General features: G+C 43.3%; 1 protein-coding gene across 2 annotated transcripts in view; it reads left to right on the top strand.

The window, feature by feature from the left end:
* The window catches only part of Sox102F (transcription factor Sox102F), a 282,412-nt gene that overhangs the window by 154,143 nt on the left and 111,086 nt on the right, over positions 1-17,183 (top strand). For both annotated transcript variants that reach the window (XM_026819705.1, XM_026819708.1), the window contains exon 2: positions 2,549-2,643. In XM_026819705.1, the coding sequence (XP_026675506.1) occupies positions 2,549-2,643 (95 nt within the window). The remainder of the gene's footprint in view (positions 1-2,548; positions 2,644-17,183) is intronic.

The following is a 17,183-nucleotide window of genomic DNA, read 5'->3' on the forward strand; positions in this document are numbered from 1 at the left end:
AGAAATTATAAGCTAGAATTAAAAACATTGCTTATGCTATCGAGCGGACGCATTGGACAAGAAGGATAAAGACTGGTTACGTTTCGGCATGGCCAAAAATGGCCAACCGGGTGACGAGCCTCGAGCTTTCTTGTTCCTTAATAACGCCCACGTACTATTAGCATATTAATGTAATAGCGGAAACTTGAAGCGACTCGGGATTTCTAGAGGATCTAATATGGCGAGGAACGGTCTTTATCTAGGCAATCAGAAACGGTGAAAGAAAAGCGCACGGAACTCTTTGATTTTGATGCGCCATTGCATTACACAAGAATTACAACTTCCTTCCAGTTATACGCGTGAGACGACCAATAACGCGACTGCCGAATGCCAGAAAAACTCTCGAGTTCCATGAAATATGGTCAGAAAATATGATTCTTCCTGCTGGTAATGGCGCGAACGTTACATTTATCAGGAAACAAGATTTGTTATACGTTAGTGTGCAGCATACAGAACGACGAAAGAGGAACAAGAAGGTGGTGCATTATCGCCGAGCACTCGCAATCGTGGCTCGAACTCCCATTACCACGGTTGCTTCTGTCGGCGACTCCCTTATCCGACAATTGCGCGTAACACAAGCTGAGTTTATGCATTTTTTTCACGGTTACGGTACGCAGTTTCTGGATCCGTACCGTCCAGCTTCTCTTTTAACTTCGTACGGGTATCATTTATTTCTGTGCTCCAAGCTGACTACTTAACATGTTTATAGCCGTAGGCGTTGCACTCTCGTGATTACGAATTTATCGGCTACTCTATTAGCACTTAAATTAAACAAACATACAAAGGTTATTTACGATATTATTAAATCTGTTATTATCCTTTTTGAGGAGATGATGCCTCTGGTGTATACGAAATTACAAATTGTTTGTATTGATATTTAATTACAGAGTTGAATTCACTTCTGAGTTTACAATATTATAAAATTTATAATCTTGTCTACAATATTACTACAAAAGAACACTTTCTACTATTTGTAGAAAATGAATTTTAACCAATGTCAGTCATACGATTAACTTTTTGTACAAATCGCAGGTATGCGATTCTCACTGACTAGGCAGAACGCGAGGGTTCTCAGGTCTAATGATCCATCATCTCCTCGTTTCAAAATTCGAAGTGGCTATTTAACTACTTTTACGGCTACCCGGGAACGCCCGCGTGCTACCGATAGCACAGTTGCAAAGTCAATGGAATTTTTAAGAGAATAAATATTTCTCCTTGTACAGAAAAGTATAATTCGTTCAAAATTTCCGGTGTCTGCAAATTAAATTTTGAAAAGTGCAACCAATAATAGAAACGGGAAATTCTAAAACACGATATAGTCAAGAAAAAGAATTATATTCAAGTTTTCCATGCACCTTCACACAACTTTGCTCCCGTTGCACTCATCTTAGCTGACCTCTGTTTGAGAGAAATAATAATTTTAAAATAATATCACACGGAGAAAAACACCTCTATTTGTGTAACAGAACTAGATTCCTTCCATTCTTGTCGGCGCCGCCGCGTTGCGATCAATCTTGCTGGATGATTTTCGAGAGATTTCGGTTGACCGTAAATTACAGAAACGGGGAAGAATGTTTAACGGACATTATATTTTCTTGGGACGGTTCATTTAACATCGTCGGATTCCGGGCGGCGGCGCGGCGCGCGGCGGGAGGAATGCCGGTGTTTCGAGTCGAAAACCGACTCGTGGCTCGGCCGATAGCCACGCGGTGTGTGCACGGCCAGAAGAAAAAGACAGTGACGTAGTGCCCACCTTCGGAGGAATCTCGTGTCATCTACCAGGTACTTCTCTCCAGCCAACTCTGAATCATCGTCCTTTGTCTTCGAGCAAGACCCTTCGTATCTGTCGGTCGCAACCGCGGCCCACGACTCTCTCGACCCCCGTGCAAATCCTCCACGTTCGCGAAGCGCGTTATCAATTATCAAGAGGTTGGATTATAATGCCATACGGAGGTGATTCGAAAATGAATTGTGTTATTACGGACGTTCCGCGGTTTCGATGAAGTTTTCTCTTATTCTATCTGATAAAATAATTTGCTTAGGTTTCCAACTTCAGGATAAGATATCTGCAATTTGCTAGAGCCATCGGCGTGGGAAATATTGAGAAAATTCTTAAGGAACTACACACATGTAATAATACATATTAGCGCACTGATAACCATGAATGAGCGTAGTACAACCTACTCGAGCTAAATCTCGTTACTACCCAAACAAGATACATACTTATACATATAGTCTTCCCGATATCCGCTTATCGGCACTTGAGATATTAACTATTTCAGAAAAGTGTCTGTGTAATTCACACGGAACAACATAACAACCGATGAATCAGAAAAATCCTTTCGACCGATTTACTTTCCCATCCACGCTTCCATGCCGATCGGCGCTTGACCGTGCCCATAGAACATTTCAATTTTACACCATCGGTACCCACGAATCGTTTCATGCGGCCATAACGCTTAACCTGCTATTACAGACTGTTAATAAAACGATTCTCTTGTGCCCGCAGAACGGTGTGCTTCCTGATGTTCGCCGTAATTGTTCGACGGTGGATGGGGTCGTCACGGCCATAAACCCGATCAGCTGGAAGGAGATTCGAAGCCGGTGAGTCGAACACCCAGCACCTGCTTATTGCGCTTGTTCATTCAGGATAGGCCTGCGTCACGTCGTCGTATCGCGCGAGCGTTCCATTCAATTCGGAAGGGTGCGAAACGCATACCATGGTCTCTCTAAACGATTTCGCATCGTTATAAATCGACAAAATATGACTCTACCACGTTCCGAGCGGCTCTTCTTTAACTCCCGAAATTCGGTAAAATTTATCAGATTTCTAGTTCCTAAGATGATCCAAAGTGATTTTTTAATTAAATTCTGATACATAATATGTAAAAAAATCTAAGATCTCTTAATTGTTACGATTACAAATATGTGGATATGCAGCTGTGTCTTTCCCTCGTATTTACGTCCGCGAATATCTGTTTGCATCATTTCGCGGGTCGAGGTCGTATTTCCGCGACAACGCGAATCGGCACCGCGCGTTTGATCTGTTCCCCCGCTTCGATTATTCGTAACAAACCGTACGACAAATCTATTACGTGGACGCCGAACAAAATGTACCCTGCGAAACAGAATTTTTTCTACTAGAGCACTCGTACACGTGGACAACGTCAAAGGTGAACCACGTTAAAAAATGCTTTCGGGGTCGCGCGACCGCGGACGTTTACAGCACGCGCGGACAATTACAGCCGGCCGAACACGATTTTACAATAACTCAATTCATTTCCGAGCGTAAGTAAGAAAGGGCTGACAAAAAAGCGCGGCTGGATATAGTTATTGCGGCTGTGGTGCACACGTGAACAGGTCAGTCCGGTCGAGAGCGACGTCGGCAAGAATCGTGTGCGCGGATCGAAGAGGAGTGAGAGGGGAACGGGATCGGAGGGATGGGGAGACAAGAGGGCATAAAGAAAGGTAAAAACAGGACGGAGAACGACGAACAGAATCAGGTGGGAATGAAGGGGAGAGCGACAGAGTTATATGGAAAGAATGCGCTCGCGAGTACCATGAACAACCTGCGAGAGAAAGATGTTCGTAAAGTCAGTTAAAGAGAGAGATAAACGGCGAGCGAAGGGAGACCAGGTCGGAGAGCGACCGAGAACGAGACGAAGAGGAGGACTGTCTTTTACAATAATCGAACGGTCTCGCGGTGCAGTATGTTTGCAAAAGAGTAGATATCTAATCGGCAAAATGCTCGTCGAAAAGTAAACCTGGAAACAGGGTGGAGCACCGATCAGGTATGCCGTGCACTGTCTCCTGTCTGAGCGTTTTCGTTGGCGCGCTCGTTGCTGCTTCCCAGGATATCGGAACCGTGCCGTTCGACACGCACGTACCGATTCTACTTACGTACGAGAGGAGTAAGTTCCTTCTCTGCGGGAACAACTGACAGTGCATACTCTTCGCTCGTTTCGTAAGTTCGTTCGGCTCGGTTTGGTACGTACGGTGGACCCGGTTCGAGTCTTCACATACGTATCTACATACACACAATACGTACACGTTTACGCACTCTCGCGCCAGGCCACGTACGCACACGCGTAATCCGTGATACGTGTACACCAGCTCACCGGTATTGTATAATGCAGCCATTGATAGCCGTCCTCTCTTTCACGCACGCGATCTGTTGCAGTCGCTGCAACCCGTGTCCGGTGACAGCGTCCAGTGTCCAGTCTCCCTCCCGGTGAGTGTCCACAAGATTTATTTTCCCATGCGATATACGGGGTGGCACCTTGGAAACTGGGCCCCGATCGATCGTGTGAAAAATTCTTACGTCCCCCGTGTTCCACGATTCATGATTCGCGTTTCGCTAAACGCATCTCGAGGCTATCCTTGTGTTCCACGTTCCACGTGTGTTTGAAACAAAGAACCTGTTTATATCGTCCGCGCTACTTGTCCACGCGTGTGCATAATCTTGTGTAAGTTCGCATCGTGAGCGTGCATCACGGAAGACGAGCTGAAGTCGATCGCGGAACGGTCCCAGCGCACCTTTCGCCAATCGGCGAACGCATCTCCCTCATGGATCTCGTCGGGTACGTAGACCGATCAATGTTTGTTTGTTACAAACGCCTTCGGCGCATGTCACATGTAAATGGTTTGTTGAAAACTCATTGCAATCGTCAGTTGCACGTGCGCAAAGGGGGCAGTGGATCGTGGTCGGGGCGGTCGCGGTCACCTCTTCCGCCATTAATTGCGACTGCGTCACGCTTCGTCGTTATTTTCTCGATCGCGATCTCGATCCCGGTCGGGATCGCTTTTCAGCACTGTCTTTCACGGAGGCTGCTGCGGTACTTAACGAGCAAAGATCGCTTTCCGCTGAAACTTTCAACGAGCTGCTATCAATTTACAAACGGCGCGCTTCGAGATCGTAGCTATCATAGTATGTATGAATCTCGGTTTTGTTTAACTTCGTTTGCGAATTTACAGTTTTTTTATTCGCAACGGTAGAGGGAAGTTTTCGATCTGATTAAGAGATCGCAGATGTTCGTTTGGTCTTCTCACGTTTTTCATTTAAAAACAAAGGAGACACTGATTTATGTACTTCCTTCGCTCTTCTGTCATTGGTCACAGCAGTAAATGTTATAATTCCGATATTAAAATTACTATATTGAAAATGTAAATTACTTACTGTACGAGATTTCGAAATTTGTGAACGGGCTGTTCTTTTATACATACATATAAGGCACCCGGTACATTTCACAAATGAGAAACCGCGATTCGGTGAAATTGCATAAAGAGAATCGAATTACACCCGTTTGCAAAGTCTGTAAGATTCTCCGGTTAGGAGAGAATTATGTCACCGCCGAATGGGTGACTGCTGCCCGTCTTGAACGTGGATGGAGATAATATGATTTCGTTCCTTTGAAATGTTCGCATCCAATTCTGACTGAATAGAATTTACTTATGCTTGACGTCTATTTTATAAACTTTGAGTTTTGAATTTCATCTTTCATTTCCATTTTTGCAATTATTTTTTATTGCTTTTTCCATATCAAAAACAGTAGGTCGTATCTACGAATAATACAATGAAATACATTGTATTAAAAACGTGCATTGTTCAAGTAAAATTTAGTCATAATTATGACAGGTTTTCCTAACACAATCAACCCACTGCTAATCCAATGTCCTTCGATTCATCTTTTTTATTTCGCATATTTACAATTCTAATCTCTGCAAATTTCCGGAGGATTATGTCTCCGTGAAATAAAAGTAAATATTCGCAAGATATGCAACTGAACAGCAATCGGGGAACGCTAAATAACGGATAACACATTTAGTATTTCTCTCTATCGATCGACCGAGAAAACGAAAGAAGAAAAAGTTCACATATTATATTAGCGTTCCCAAAGAAGAATTCCATTTAGATGGACAAACCCTCTTTCCAAGATTCTGGCTTCGAGAACGAACATTATCTAAAATAGATAGCGTGACCGTGAAAAAAATCCGCGAATGTGTCATCGATAAGCGTAATTCATAACTCCACTGTTCCCAAACCAAAGCCAAAAGTTATTTCCAAATAAAAAGACTTGGAAACTCGTGACTGTTTAACATCTCTATTTCGTTTGCACCAAAAGAAGCATACACAAGAAGCATACTTAATTGTAAGACAAAAAGTTTTGATGTTCACCGACTCAATTAGAGTGCAATCGCTGCCCCACCTAGCGAAACAGTGATGATGCAACGTTGTTCAAACGTTTGCGGTTTACACTGGTCTAAGTATATCGTTCATGAATCGTTGTTCTATTCGTAAAGATATTGACACGTTGGGCTACTACCAATCGGAAACTATGAGCAAATAACGAAGTTACGTTCCTCGATTTTGCGTTCGCATGTCAATAAACTGCGTATCGTCCTCGATAAAACGCTGCGAGGAGACCACTTTTCGACGTGGGAAAGGTTGTACCCCTTAATCTTATCTTTGTGCAAACAATCGAACGATGTTGCACGACAAGTTACTGGTTCCCATTACGCGAACCACGTTCCGATAGTTTTTTTTATAAAAATATAAGAAAGAAGAAGATGGAATAAATTAAACGAGAAAATAAAAAATTGCGCAAGAAATGTGGAATTTCTGATTCCTAAATATCGAAGATGAAAATGGAGAGCAGATGCGTAATTCGTTATTTAATCGTCCTTTAAATTAGTTTTTCACATAAGACCAGATATACAGAAAAAATCTGAACAGGGGATATTTGTTCAAACTTTTCAGTTTTCCAGTGCAATTATTCAAATTGTTGCGCCGAATCTATCACGTGGTTAATTTACGGGGCGCGCGTGTAACGCGATACACAGTAATAAGACGGCGTACTAACTTAAACAGAGCGCTTTGAAGACGCGAACAAACATAAAATTCGTACGGAACGCGATGTAATAAAACGGGGACGGATGATGAACGGGTTTGATCGGGTGGCGTTATTGTCGCGACGTGGAGGGCGCCCGTTTTCGAGAATAAACCGTGGTCGCGATCATAAACCGCTCGTAAATTGTCGCAGGAACTTTTATCCTCGGCAACCCCGACGACAGTCAGATTTCCGCTGGAGAAAGCGTATCGAGCAAGCGTGCGAGAGGAGCCCGTAACGGAATACGCGCACGGAATGCAGTCGTAAATAAAAGCGCGAGACGACGACGAACTCCCGATGCGCTCGAGCATCGGGAAAATTAAGGATCGAAAAAGAAACACGGATGGCAGTGGCGGAAGAAAAGGGGAAGGGTAGGGGAGAAAAGAAAGGGAGCGCGTGCTTTTGTCGGTACGCGTCGTCATTACAACATTCAGTCCACGCGCGCGGTCTCGTCGCGAATGGTATTTCAAAAATATTGGATAAAATATGAGAAGATCGAGAAGAAGCGGAGAAGAGAACAGAGGCTGTCTGGGCTATTATGGTTGGTAGTTCCATATCTCATCTTTCGTTCGAAATACACATAGTTTCGAAGGGTTATTTTTGTTCGGTTCTATTTTTCTTCAAACTTTTCAGTTTGGTGGAACGCTGTTGACACGATCGGGTTTCGCGAACAGATTCCTTCGGTTTCGTGCGTCTCCATTATGGGCGAACTTGTCACCGTGTGTAATTAAATCAACATTCGAATTACATCTTAATCAATCGTTTATTACTCAGCAGTTTGCAAGCAAATCCAGACAATTTATTTGGCATATTAGAGAATAGGCCAGAAATCCGAATTTATTCGTCGGAACGTGGTCCATTGCCGGCAGGCAATGACACCTACGATTCAACGACCGTGGGATTACCTAGAGGGACTTGATCTCCGTGGATTAAAACGACGGATCCTACGGATGCTAAAAGCTTGCCTATTTAATTCAAGGATCTCGATTTATGTGGAACTTGCCGGTCGTTGAATGCTGATCCCCGGTAGGCTCGCGGCTTGTATGCGAGCCCGAGAGCCGATCGTGAATCTGTCGTTGACACTGAGGCAGCCAGGCTGGTTGACAAAAAAAGTAGGCAGGCATAATCGTAAAGTGCGAATGTTATTCTCTGGACGATAAGCGAACCCACGGTAGAGAAAGAAACGAGATGGAGCGAGGGGACACTACTATAGGCAGTCGCATACACGCGCGCTCACGCTTGACACACTGGTATTATAACAGTTTCTTTCTTTCCTTTTTGTCTTTCTCTCCCTCATTTTCTTAGTTTTTGCTCCAACCGTGTAATGGTTGAACGTAAAATAAGAATCCGTAGCGGAGACAAAATTCTTTTAACGGTTCCGCCGCGTTCGCACGGAGAATTAGGACGGTTCAATGTTCCCACCAAAGCGATATAATTGCGTCATTAACGAAGTTCGCCTGATATCAAACCGGTCCGCGCTCACGAACGAGAAGAACGGGAAGGAATTACGGAAAGAGGATCCTCCTTAAACCGAGAATACTCGGTACATTTTGGTTGAAGAATGCAATTGATTAAAACAAAATTTTAAGAAATGATCAACATTTCAAAATGGCGATCTTATGATATTCACATACCTGCCCAATCAACTCAATTGTTGAACCAAATTGAATCATGCATTTCAGCACTAAACGTTACGAATCACGAGATCATTTCATCTGAATAGCTTCGAATCGTTTAAGCGTCTTTCATCGAACCGCGAAACATGTTCTGCCATCCTTTTGTTTCACGGATATTGCCTGAAGGAATTCGAAGGCGGGACCCGTAGAAAGATATCGCCACCCTTCGATTTCCATTCAAACGAGGCAGAGGAGAAGCAAGTACGCCAATCGCGGAACACGACCAATTCGAAGTTGGCAGACAGAAGGACGGAGCATCGACAGAGACGAATTCGGCGGGCTCTCGAAATTGTACAAGCGGATTATACGTTTTCCTTCGTATTAAAATACGTCGGGTCTCAAAGGGAAAATAATGTCTCTCTGATTACTCGCTTCGGTTCAACTGGAGCCACCCCTGCGCTGCGTCGATCTCTCGGCCCCGGTTCTCCTCTCCCTTTCTCTGCCCGCTCGTTTTATTCTGTTCGTCGGTCTCCGTCCAACTCGAACGCGTCGACGCGACGTCGTCGCCCTGTTCACGACCTCTCCACCTCCGGCTTGTACCTCCACCGAAACGGGGATTAAAATGATGTTTGCGTGAAAGCCAAAAGCATTACCGACTTTATCTTCTGAAGTGCGTCGTATTACTCTCCCTTTTATCTGTCCTCGCTTCCACAATATTTGTTTTCTTAATTTACGAGAACGCCGGCTTGACGATTTCCTTTCCACTTGTACGCTCCTTTCTTAATCCCTTTTTCTTCTAGCTCGTTTCGCGTTTTTTCGAAACTTTACAAATCCTTCAGACAGGCCAATTACTGTTCGACTGTGATAAAATTATAAATCTTACGAATTAGTCTGGTATAAGAAAGAAACATTCACGATTCCGTTTAATAGAAAAAGAAAACGTTCGTTGACGGTTATGATAATTTGTTATTCCGTTTCCAGCTACCGTACGGTGCAGTGTCAAACGAGTTGGAGCAACGTTGCAAAAATGTTCGGTGTAATGACTCGGTCCGCTTGGCCAATTATGATAAACCGGTTCATCGGTGAATGTGAAATACCACTTTCTAAAGTCGTTGCTCCGCTCAAAGGAAGAAACTCTTGTTCTCTCAACATTTTTTTTATTGCAACAATCTCGATATCCGTTTGCCGGTTACGTCGACTTTGCTTTCTTACGACTTATCGACAGTTATGAATTATTGACAAAGGAAAATCGACCATTCAGACGAGATTCTCTCGTACAATTAATGCTTTTTATAATGAAGTTAGGAATAGCAATTATAGTTCCTTTTCTTTTAAGCGAAAGCTTTAAATTATTGTTCTTGGTGTGAAACATTTTTATAAAACAGAACTTATTAACAAAAAATTGAACTATAGAAATCAGTATTCGAAATGGTATCATCTACACGTAATTCCAAGTTGATCGGAGCTGTTGGTCGCGAGAAGACCAGTAGCTGGCTCGTGCATAATATATGGCGGCCGCGCGAACATAAAATTCTCCAATTGCAAAATTGATGCGGCTTATGTTACTTCCTCTTCCTTTTCCCCCGCCTTCTGCCCGTGTCTCTATCCTCGCTATCGGTGCCTTTCTCTCGCTCAACGTCCTCCAGTGCAGATCGTGAAGCCATGGGTCTCGGAGGTCCCCTGCTCGTTTTACTGTAAAGCAACTCCTCATATTGTACAGGGACGCGTAATTCATTTTTTACCGGACTCGGCTCAATTATTTATAAATTGCTGCTCCCTCGGGGAAGACACAACCAACCTGTCATCCTACCTTCTCTCCGTGCCACTAGCACCCCTCTCGATAAAGCTCTCTCCCCTCTCGCTCTACCTCTCTGTTTCTATCTCTCTCTGATGTTACTGCTTCTCCAGTGTGGAATAAAATGGAACAGAGAAAAGGAAAGAAAGAAGAGAGAAAGAAGGAGTAAAGTAGCGAGTACTTGACGAGAGCGAAACGTGCACTCCGAGTACCGAAGGCACTTTGGACGGCCGAAGCAAAGGTACAATTTACCGGTTTGCCCGGCTCTGTTTATTTTGTTAGCGTGCTAATGGAATGGTTGCGATTCCGAACAGGGCAAGTATTCCCTTTTTCCTCGCCGATAAGGCGAATTATAAAGATTGCCCTGGAATAAAGTTTGACAGCCACTAATGGCAATTCCTCCGAAACTTCAATCTAGATAGGTCAACATTCGACTCGGTAATGTCCATTGTCGATGTTCGCTCATCCTCTTGCCGATGTCAGTCTGCATGATGCGACGGAGTCTCTGATACAAGATTACGATTTGTAACGAATACGTAGCGTTTCGAGAATGTGGCAAAGAAGTTATTTATGGAGCATTTTATTGTTCAAGTTATGACGGTCGTGTGAGTGATAATGAAGATAGATGTGTTACGTGTAGGTTGTTGACTGCTGTGTACGACAGCTGTTATTGTTTCACAATTATAAAGATACACATCACAAGAGCGGTGGCGTTAAATTTGTAGATGTATCATGAATTTTTTAATCTTTTTTCAACACCACACTCTTGCCTTCGCTTCGAAGAAGAATTTAGTAGTTGGTAGTAAAAAGTTACAACCGTGCTACCAAATATAATTCTAATGTAATTTCATAATACTTTTCTGTACAATTCTCAAATGTATTTGGACCTGATAAATCTCAATTAATTTCACACGTTCAATTAAATTTATCACTTATGTCAGTTAAGTCATAAAGATCTCGTGAGACGTCGCGAAGCCAGTGGTGAATTTATTCTAACGGAAAATCCAGCAAAGGGTCGGGTTCGCGATCTTAATGACGTGACCAGGCTATATAAATTCGCACGTAATTGGGAGTTTCTTCGCAGCACGACGCAATGGCAAACAAGGCGGCGCTCACTCTCCTCGTTTTTGATCGTGTTCTGTCTTACAGGACTTGAAAATCTCGAAATACCGATGGCGATAACGTATTTCATCAAAAACTGCTCGCTCACGTTGGTTCCGTTTTGTGCGCGAGCATCACAGGCTGACACGGCCGCTGAGTACGAACGAGGTTTACGGGAAAACGAAGAGGGATAAAGTCCCGTCTTGCTGACTTAAAAGAATTACAATTTTATACTATCTACGAAATATACGGATAACAAAAAATATTATTAAGATTATGCAGCATTTCAAAGATCTTCATCTCAAAGTTTTTTCATGTTTAAGGCACCGGAACATGAAAGGGATAATTAAACTTTGGTTCATATCATGATCGATTATTACAATCCAACCACAGAAATAGATGTTTATCAGATTTAAAGTAACGACAACTATAATATCGCTATTATTCATTCGTTTACAATAGCCTACTTCAACAACTTAATATTAATATCTTATTGTTAGGCATATCGCACGTGCATATAATTAGAACATAGGTTGCATTAATAATACAAATTGCTATTACTAACTGCATATATGAATATACAAAAACTGTTACGGAATCCACAGCATAAAAAATACATAGTATGATCAATCGAATCGTTTTCTTTTTGTTTTCCCTTATCTAAGATCGCAATCGACGATGCTTGTCGTGTACTATAATACGCGAAACAACGTCGCAAAGCATCAGTTTGTTTGTTCGATGCCCCTGTGGATCGTCGTGACAAGGGTGACGTTACTTTGACTACTCCCCTGAGAACAAAATCTCCCTTTCCGCTTGCACGACTAGCCCTCCCTTTCTCCGGTTTCTCTCTTCTTTGCCATCCCATCCGTCCCTGTTTTCTGTTTCCACGTTCCTTTTAAGTTATTCCGCACGATACGTGCCCAAGTCCTGGTCGCGAATCGTACAACTCGTCCAACTTTTTCCGTTTCGTGCATCGCAAATAACTTCATTAGGTAATAATATACGATTCGCAATAAAAGTTTAAGTAGAAAATGTCAATGAATGGTCCTGCGCGCGATGTCTACCAATGATTAGTGCGTTTCGTTGATCAAGTTTATGCATGATTACATTCCTTCGTGTGTTTGATCGCGGCTTGTGTAAACTCCTGACACTATTCCCAGTAATTTGTTCGATAAGATATCAGGCTAAGTGGCATATACGTGATTTGAAAATTACTTAGATAATCAGGGGAGATATCAATTAGTAAATTGGAATTAAAAAGGTTCCAGTACGGAGGAACCTTGACTTGAAACTAAGTCGCAGATTTCTTTCTGTTCTACACGTGTCCTGATTCGTTTCTTTTTTAACGTTATCGTTGGCAATACCTTAACTATCGTAACTCTTAGGATGTTGTCTGATTTTCTTGTACGGGGCTATGGAATTCGTTATCTTAAGTGCTGTAGTGATATATGAGTGCGCCGGAGTCTTTTAGATTCTTGCGAGAAAAATTATGTACCCATTACCATTCATTATTTATCCCCGTGAGGAAATCAGCGCGGGAGCAATGCGCTTGAATTTATGAAAAATCTATAAAATTTCGTAACACTTGGCTCTTTGAAATGCGTTCACACATTAAAGCATTTCAGTACTTCTACGTCACCATTATCATTAATTTATCATTTCCGGAATTACGCAATTTTATTATAAAGTTGTATTTTTGTACATGTCTCAATTATGTATATCTAATAAAAAAATCTTTGCTAATAATTAAAACGAATCATTTATTAATAGATAATAAGTGCAATTAACCAGAAATAAATTTTTAATCCTGACGTGACAGGTCTTGAGGCTAAATTCTAATCATGAATTAATTTCTCAATTTCTGCTCAAAATAATTCAACTAGCAAAATAGATTCCGAAAATATGTAGATATGTATAGATTCCATGGAGATTTTCTAATTGCTCAATTAATTATCTTCTTATTTAGATTTTTTTAACGCGAATGAAAACATTTATGGACATTTTGATGTTTGACCAATTTTACGACCTCGCTAGTCCCACCGGACATCTAAGGTAGCGTCCTTCAGTCGCGGATTTCGCCGCACAATTCCGGCGGCTACCCTTCAAACAACCTTGATATTAACCAGCCGCGGAGAGACCATTGTCGGCCAGGGACTATGGACACTGTGCTCTTTGAATGTGCCACAAAGAGGCGTAGTCGCACGCTTGGTGTGCGTGCGGTATTCAACTGAAACTATCCATGTCCTACCTAAACGCACACAGAGCATAGTTTAAATCGCCGCCTAAGAGGCTCGCGGCCATTGTGCTCCCGTCACCTCTCACGAAAAATATATAGGCGTATGCATATACACGTGTAGCCGACCTAGAAATCGTTCGAGGTATCCGTCCATTAGAAAGAAATCAACGAGACTCGAAAAAGCTCTCTCTGAACCATATGGAAATTGTACACAGGAAACAGCTAGAAACCAGAGGAGCTTAGTGGACCATTTTTCAAGAGCCCACGCGCAGAAAAAGAGAAGCGAGAAGCATAACAATAGGCGCGAAGGATTCCTTACAGAGATTAATTGGTCACAAGGATTTGTGGACTACAATTGGAAACCAACGCCGAAGATACGTTGTGAACATCGAGGTCTCGCAGGGAAGACGAGACCGTAGAGAGGGCCTCGCGACGGCGACGTTCGCACGAAGCTCACCCTAATGCCCTAATGCCTTAAGCTCCTTGGCCGGGCGAACACGAGCGCGCATGCGTGCAAGAGACTAATGCACCGCTGGTAGCACAATGCCGTCGTCGTGGCCGCGATGAATGTGAGCATTAAATGATTATAGCCAAGGATTTGTACGAACAAATGGATGACAATGGTAGCGCGGCCCGGCCGGCAGCTCGTTTGCCGATGCCAGCGTCGTCGCGGCCTTGGCTTCTTGTTCTCCTCGCCTTTCCGTTCCGTCTTTCCGCTCGATCACTCCCGGCCCGATTAAGGGTTAAGGTATTATAATGATACCTGAAGACGTTCTCTATCATCGTTAGTTGGAATGCGGTCAACGGGAGATGCCGCAGGTCGTTAGTACTGTGAAATGTGTAATTTCGAAGGTGCCAACGAGATTAAATTGATTTTTTTTTTTCATTTTTTAATACTGACAAAAAAATCGAGAAAGGAACAAGTCAGTTTAAAGGTTAAACTCGACTTCCTACAAATTCAACTTAACACGGAACATGATTTATGGTTCTCTTTAATAGACCTAAACAAGAAAGAAAATACAAATTTGAATTCAGCATTAAAATAAAAATGAAAGATCATTGATTTCCTGTAAGATTAAATTCTGATTCACGCTCAGAACATGATTTAATCTGGGGAATAAATATTAACGTATAATAAACGAGATGTCTGGAAAACTGTTTTATTCGATGTTGTCGCTAAGACGACTGCAGGAGTGTCTGGCAAAACGCCTTAACCCTAGGACCCCCCACGCCAGCGTGGCCTCTTGAACCATTTTTTATGACATTTTAGGCCCAGGTCCGTTTACTTTTAAAAAGGCCTACATCGATCGGGCGCGGTATCTTCTAATTTTTTTACAGTTCAAATATCTTCAGTTAATTTTCGTATTATAGTATTTGATTGGAACATGTCTGCTAATAATAGCACGTACAACCGTCGAACGACGTTCCCCACACGTGTCCCGTGTTTTTTGAGCAATAAACAGACGTCCCGTTATCGGTACAAACGACGATCCACCTCGAACTCCTTTTCTCGTCGCTTCCGCGAATAAACGCGACGATAATGACCGATCTCGCAGGAGCAAAAGAACTTAACTCCGTTCGAAGAAAGAGCGGACGGAGTTGGATGGAATCGGTCGGCCCGGACCATCTATCATGCAGCTGTTCGCTTCCATTGTGTTGTTAGTCTTACGTTACGAGTCGTAAAGAGAGAAACACAATCTTAGTACAACGAGGACGTCGGGGTGGTAAGGGAGGAACAGGGAGGGAACAGAGAGGGCGGTAGAGATTGTAGAAGGAAAGAAGCCAGCAGCTTTCCCAACGACGACCGAGTGTGCAACATGTGTTTGTCTCCTACCGATGATCCTCCGTCTTTCTTGCTCCTCCGGTTCTTTCATATCCTCCCTCCCTACACCCGTTATAATGTTATTCCTTGGACTAACCGGCTAAGAATACGCAGTGAAGGACGTCAGACCTGCGAGTCATTACAATGGCCCCGTTGCCCATTAACATTTTATTGATATTAAAATCTGACTAAATTGTTGCCTCTTAGACACAGTCCAGATCTGTGAACGTCGGGCGCGCAATCATTGATTTCCTGTAAGATTAAATTCTGATTCACGCTCAGAACATGATTTAATCTGGGGAATAAATATTAACGTATAATAAACGAGATGTCTGGAAAACTGTTTTATTCGATGTTGTCGCTAAGACGACTGCAGGAGTGTCTGGCAAAACGCCTTAACCCTAGGACCCCCCCGGCCAGCGTGGCCTCTTGAACCATTTTTTATGACACTTTGGGCCCAGGTCCGTTTACTTTTAAAAAGACCTACATCTATCGGGCGCGGTATCTTCTAATTATGATTGGAACATGTCTGCTAATAATAGCACGTACAACCGTCGAACGACGTTCCCCACACGTGTCCCGTGTTTTTTGAGCAATAAACAGACGTCCCGTTATCGGTACAAACGACGATCCACCTCGAACTCCTTTTCTCGTCGCTTCCGCGAATAAACGCGACGATAATGACCGATCTCGCAGGAGCAAAAGAACTTAACTCCGTTCGAAGAAAGAGCGGACGGAGTTGGATGGAATCGGTCGGCCCGGACCATCTATCATGCAGCTGTTCGCTTCCATTGTGTTGTTAGTCTTACGTTACGAGTCGTAAAGAGAGAAACACAATCTTAGTACAACGAGGACGTCGGGGTGGTAAGGGAGGAACAGGGAGGGAACAGAGAGGGCGGTAGAGATTGTAGAAGGAAAGAAGCCAGCAGCTTTCCCAACGACGACCGAGTGTGCAACATGTGTTTGTCTCCTACCGATGATCCTCCGTCTTTCTTGCTCCTCCGGTTCTTTCATATCCTCCCTCCCTACACCCGTTATAATGTTATTCCTTGGACTAACCGGCTAAGAATACGCAGTGAAGGACGTCAGACCTGCGAGTCATTACAATGGCCCCGTTGCCCATTAACATTTTATTGATATTAAAATCTGACTAAATTGTTGCCTCTTAGACACAGTCCAGATCTGTGAACGTCGGGCGCGCAAAAATTCACTTGAAAGGGTAATTCTTATACCGGGTGTCTCAATTAAGGGAAGTCACCTAAATATCCATTCTGTTTTTCATATTATGAAAACTTTATTGTGACGCCACTCGCGTTTATCTATCTATCTGCTTTGTCCCACGGTGCCATTGTACCAGTCTTTTAAATGACAGTTTCGATATGCGCGACTTAATATCTGACCGTGGACCAAGGCTTGTTCGCGGATACTAGACTTCCGGGACGGCTTACATCGTCACCGTGAGTATATCGTGCTCAAAGAAAAGCGGCGCGGAGAGTAATTTACAAATGGTCATTTCTCGGAAACCCAAAGCCACGCGCGGGCGGAACGAGAGCGTGCGGCGAAGGCAAAGAAGCAAGACGAAACACAGGGAGCGAAGGGAGGAAGCGTTGGCAGCCCGGAAGGGAGCGCGCAAAAGACGAAAGAGCGAGACCGAGAGAGAGAGAGAGAGAGAGAGAGAGAGAAGCGC

The sequence above is a fragment of the Ceratina calcarata genome, unplaced genomic scaffold (assembly GCF_001652005.2).
Source record: "Ceratina calcarata isolate Rehan_Ccalc_2016 unplaced genomic scaffold, ASM165200v1 scaffold107, whole genome shotgun sequence".
Taxonomy (NCBI): Eukaryota; Metazoa; Arthropoda; class Insecta; order Hymenoptera; family Apidae; genus Ceratina; species Ceratina calcarata.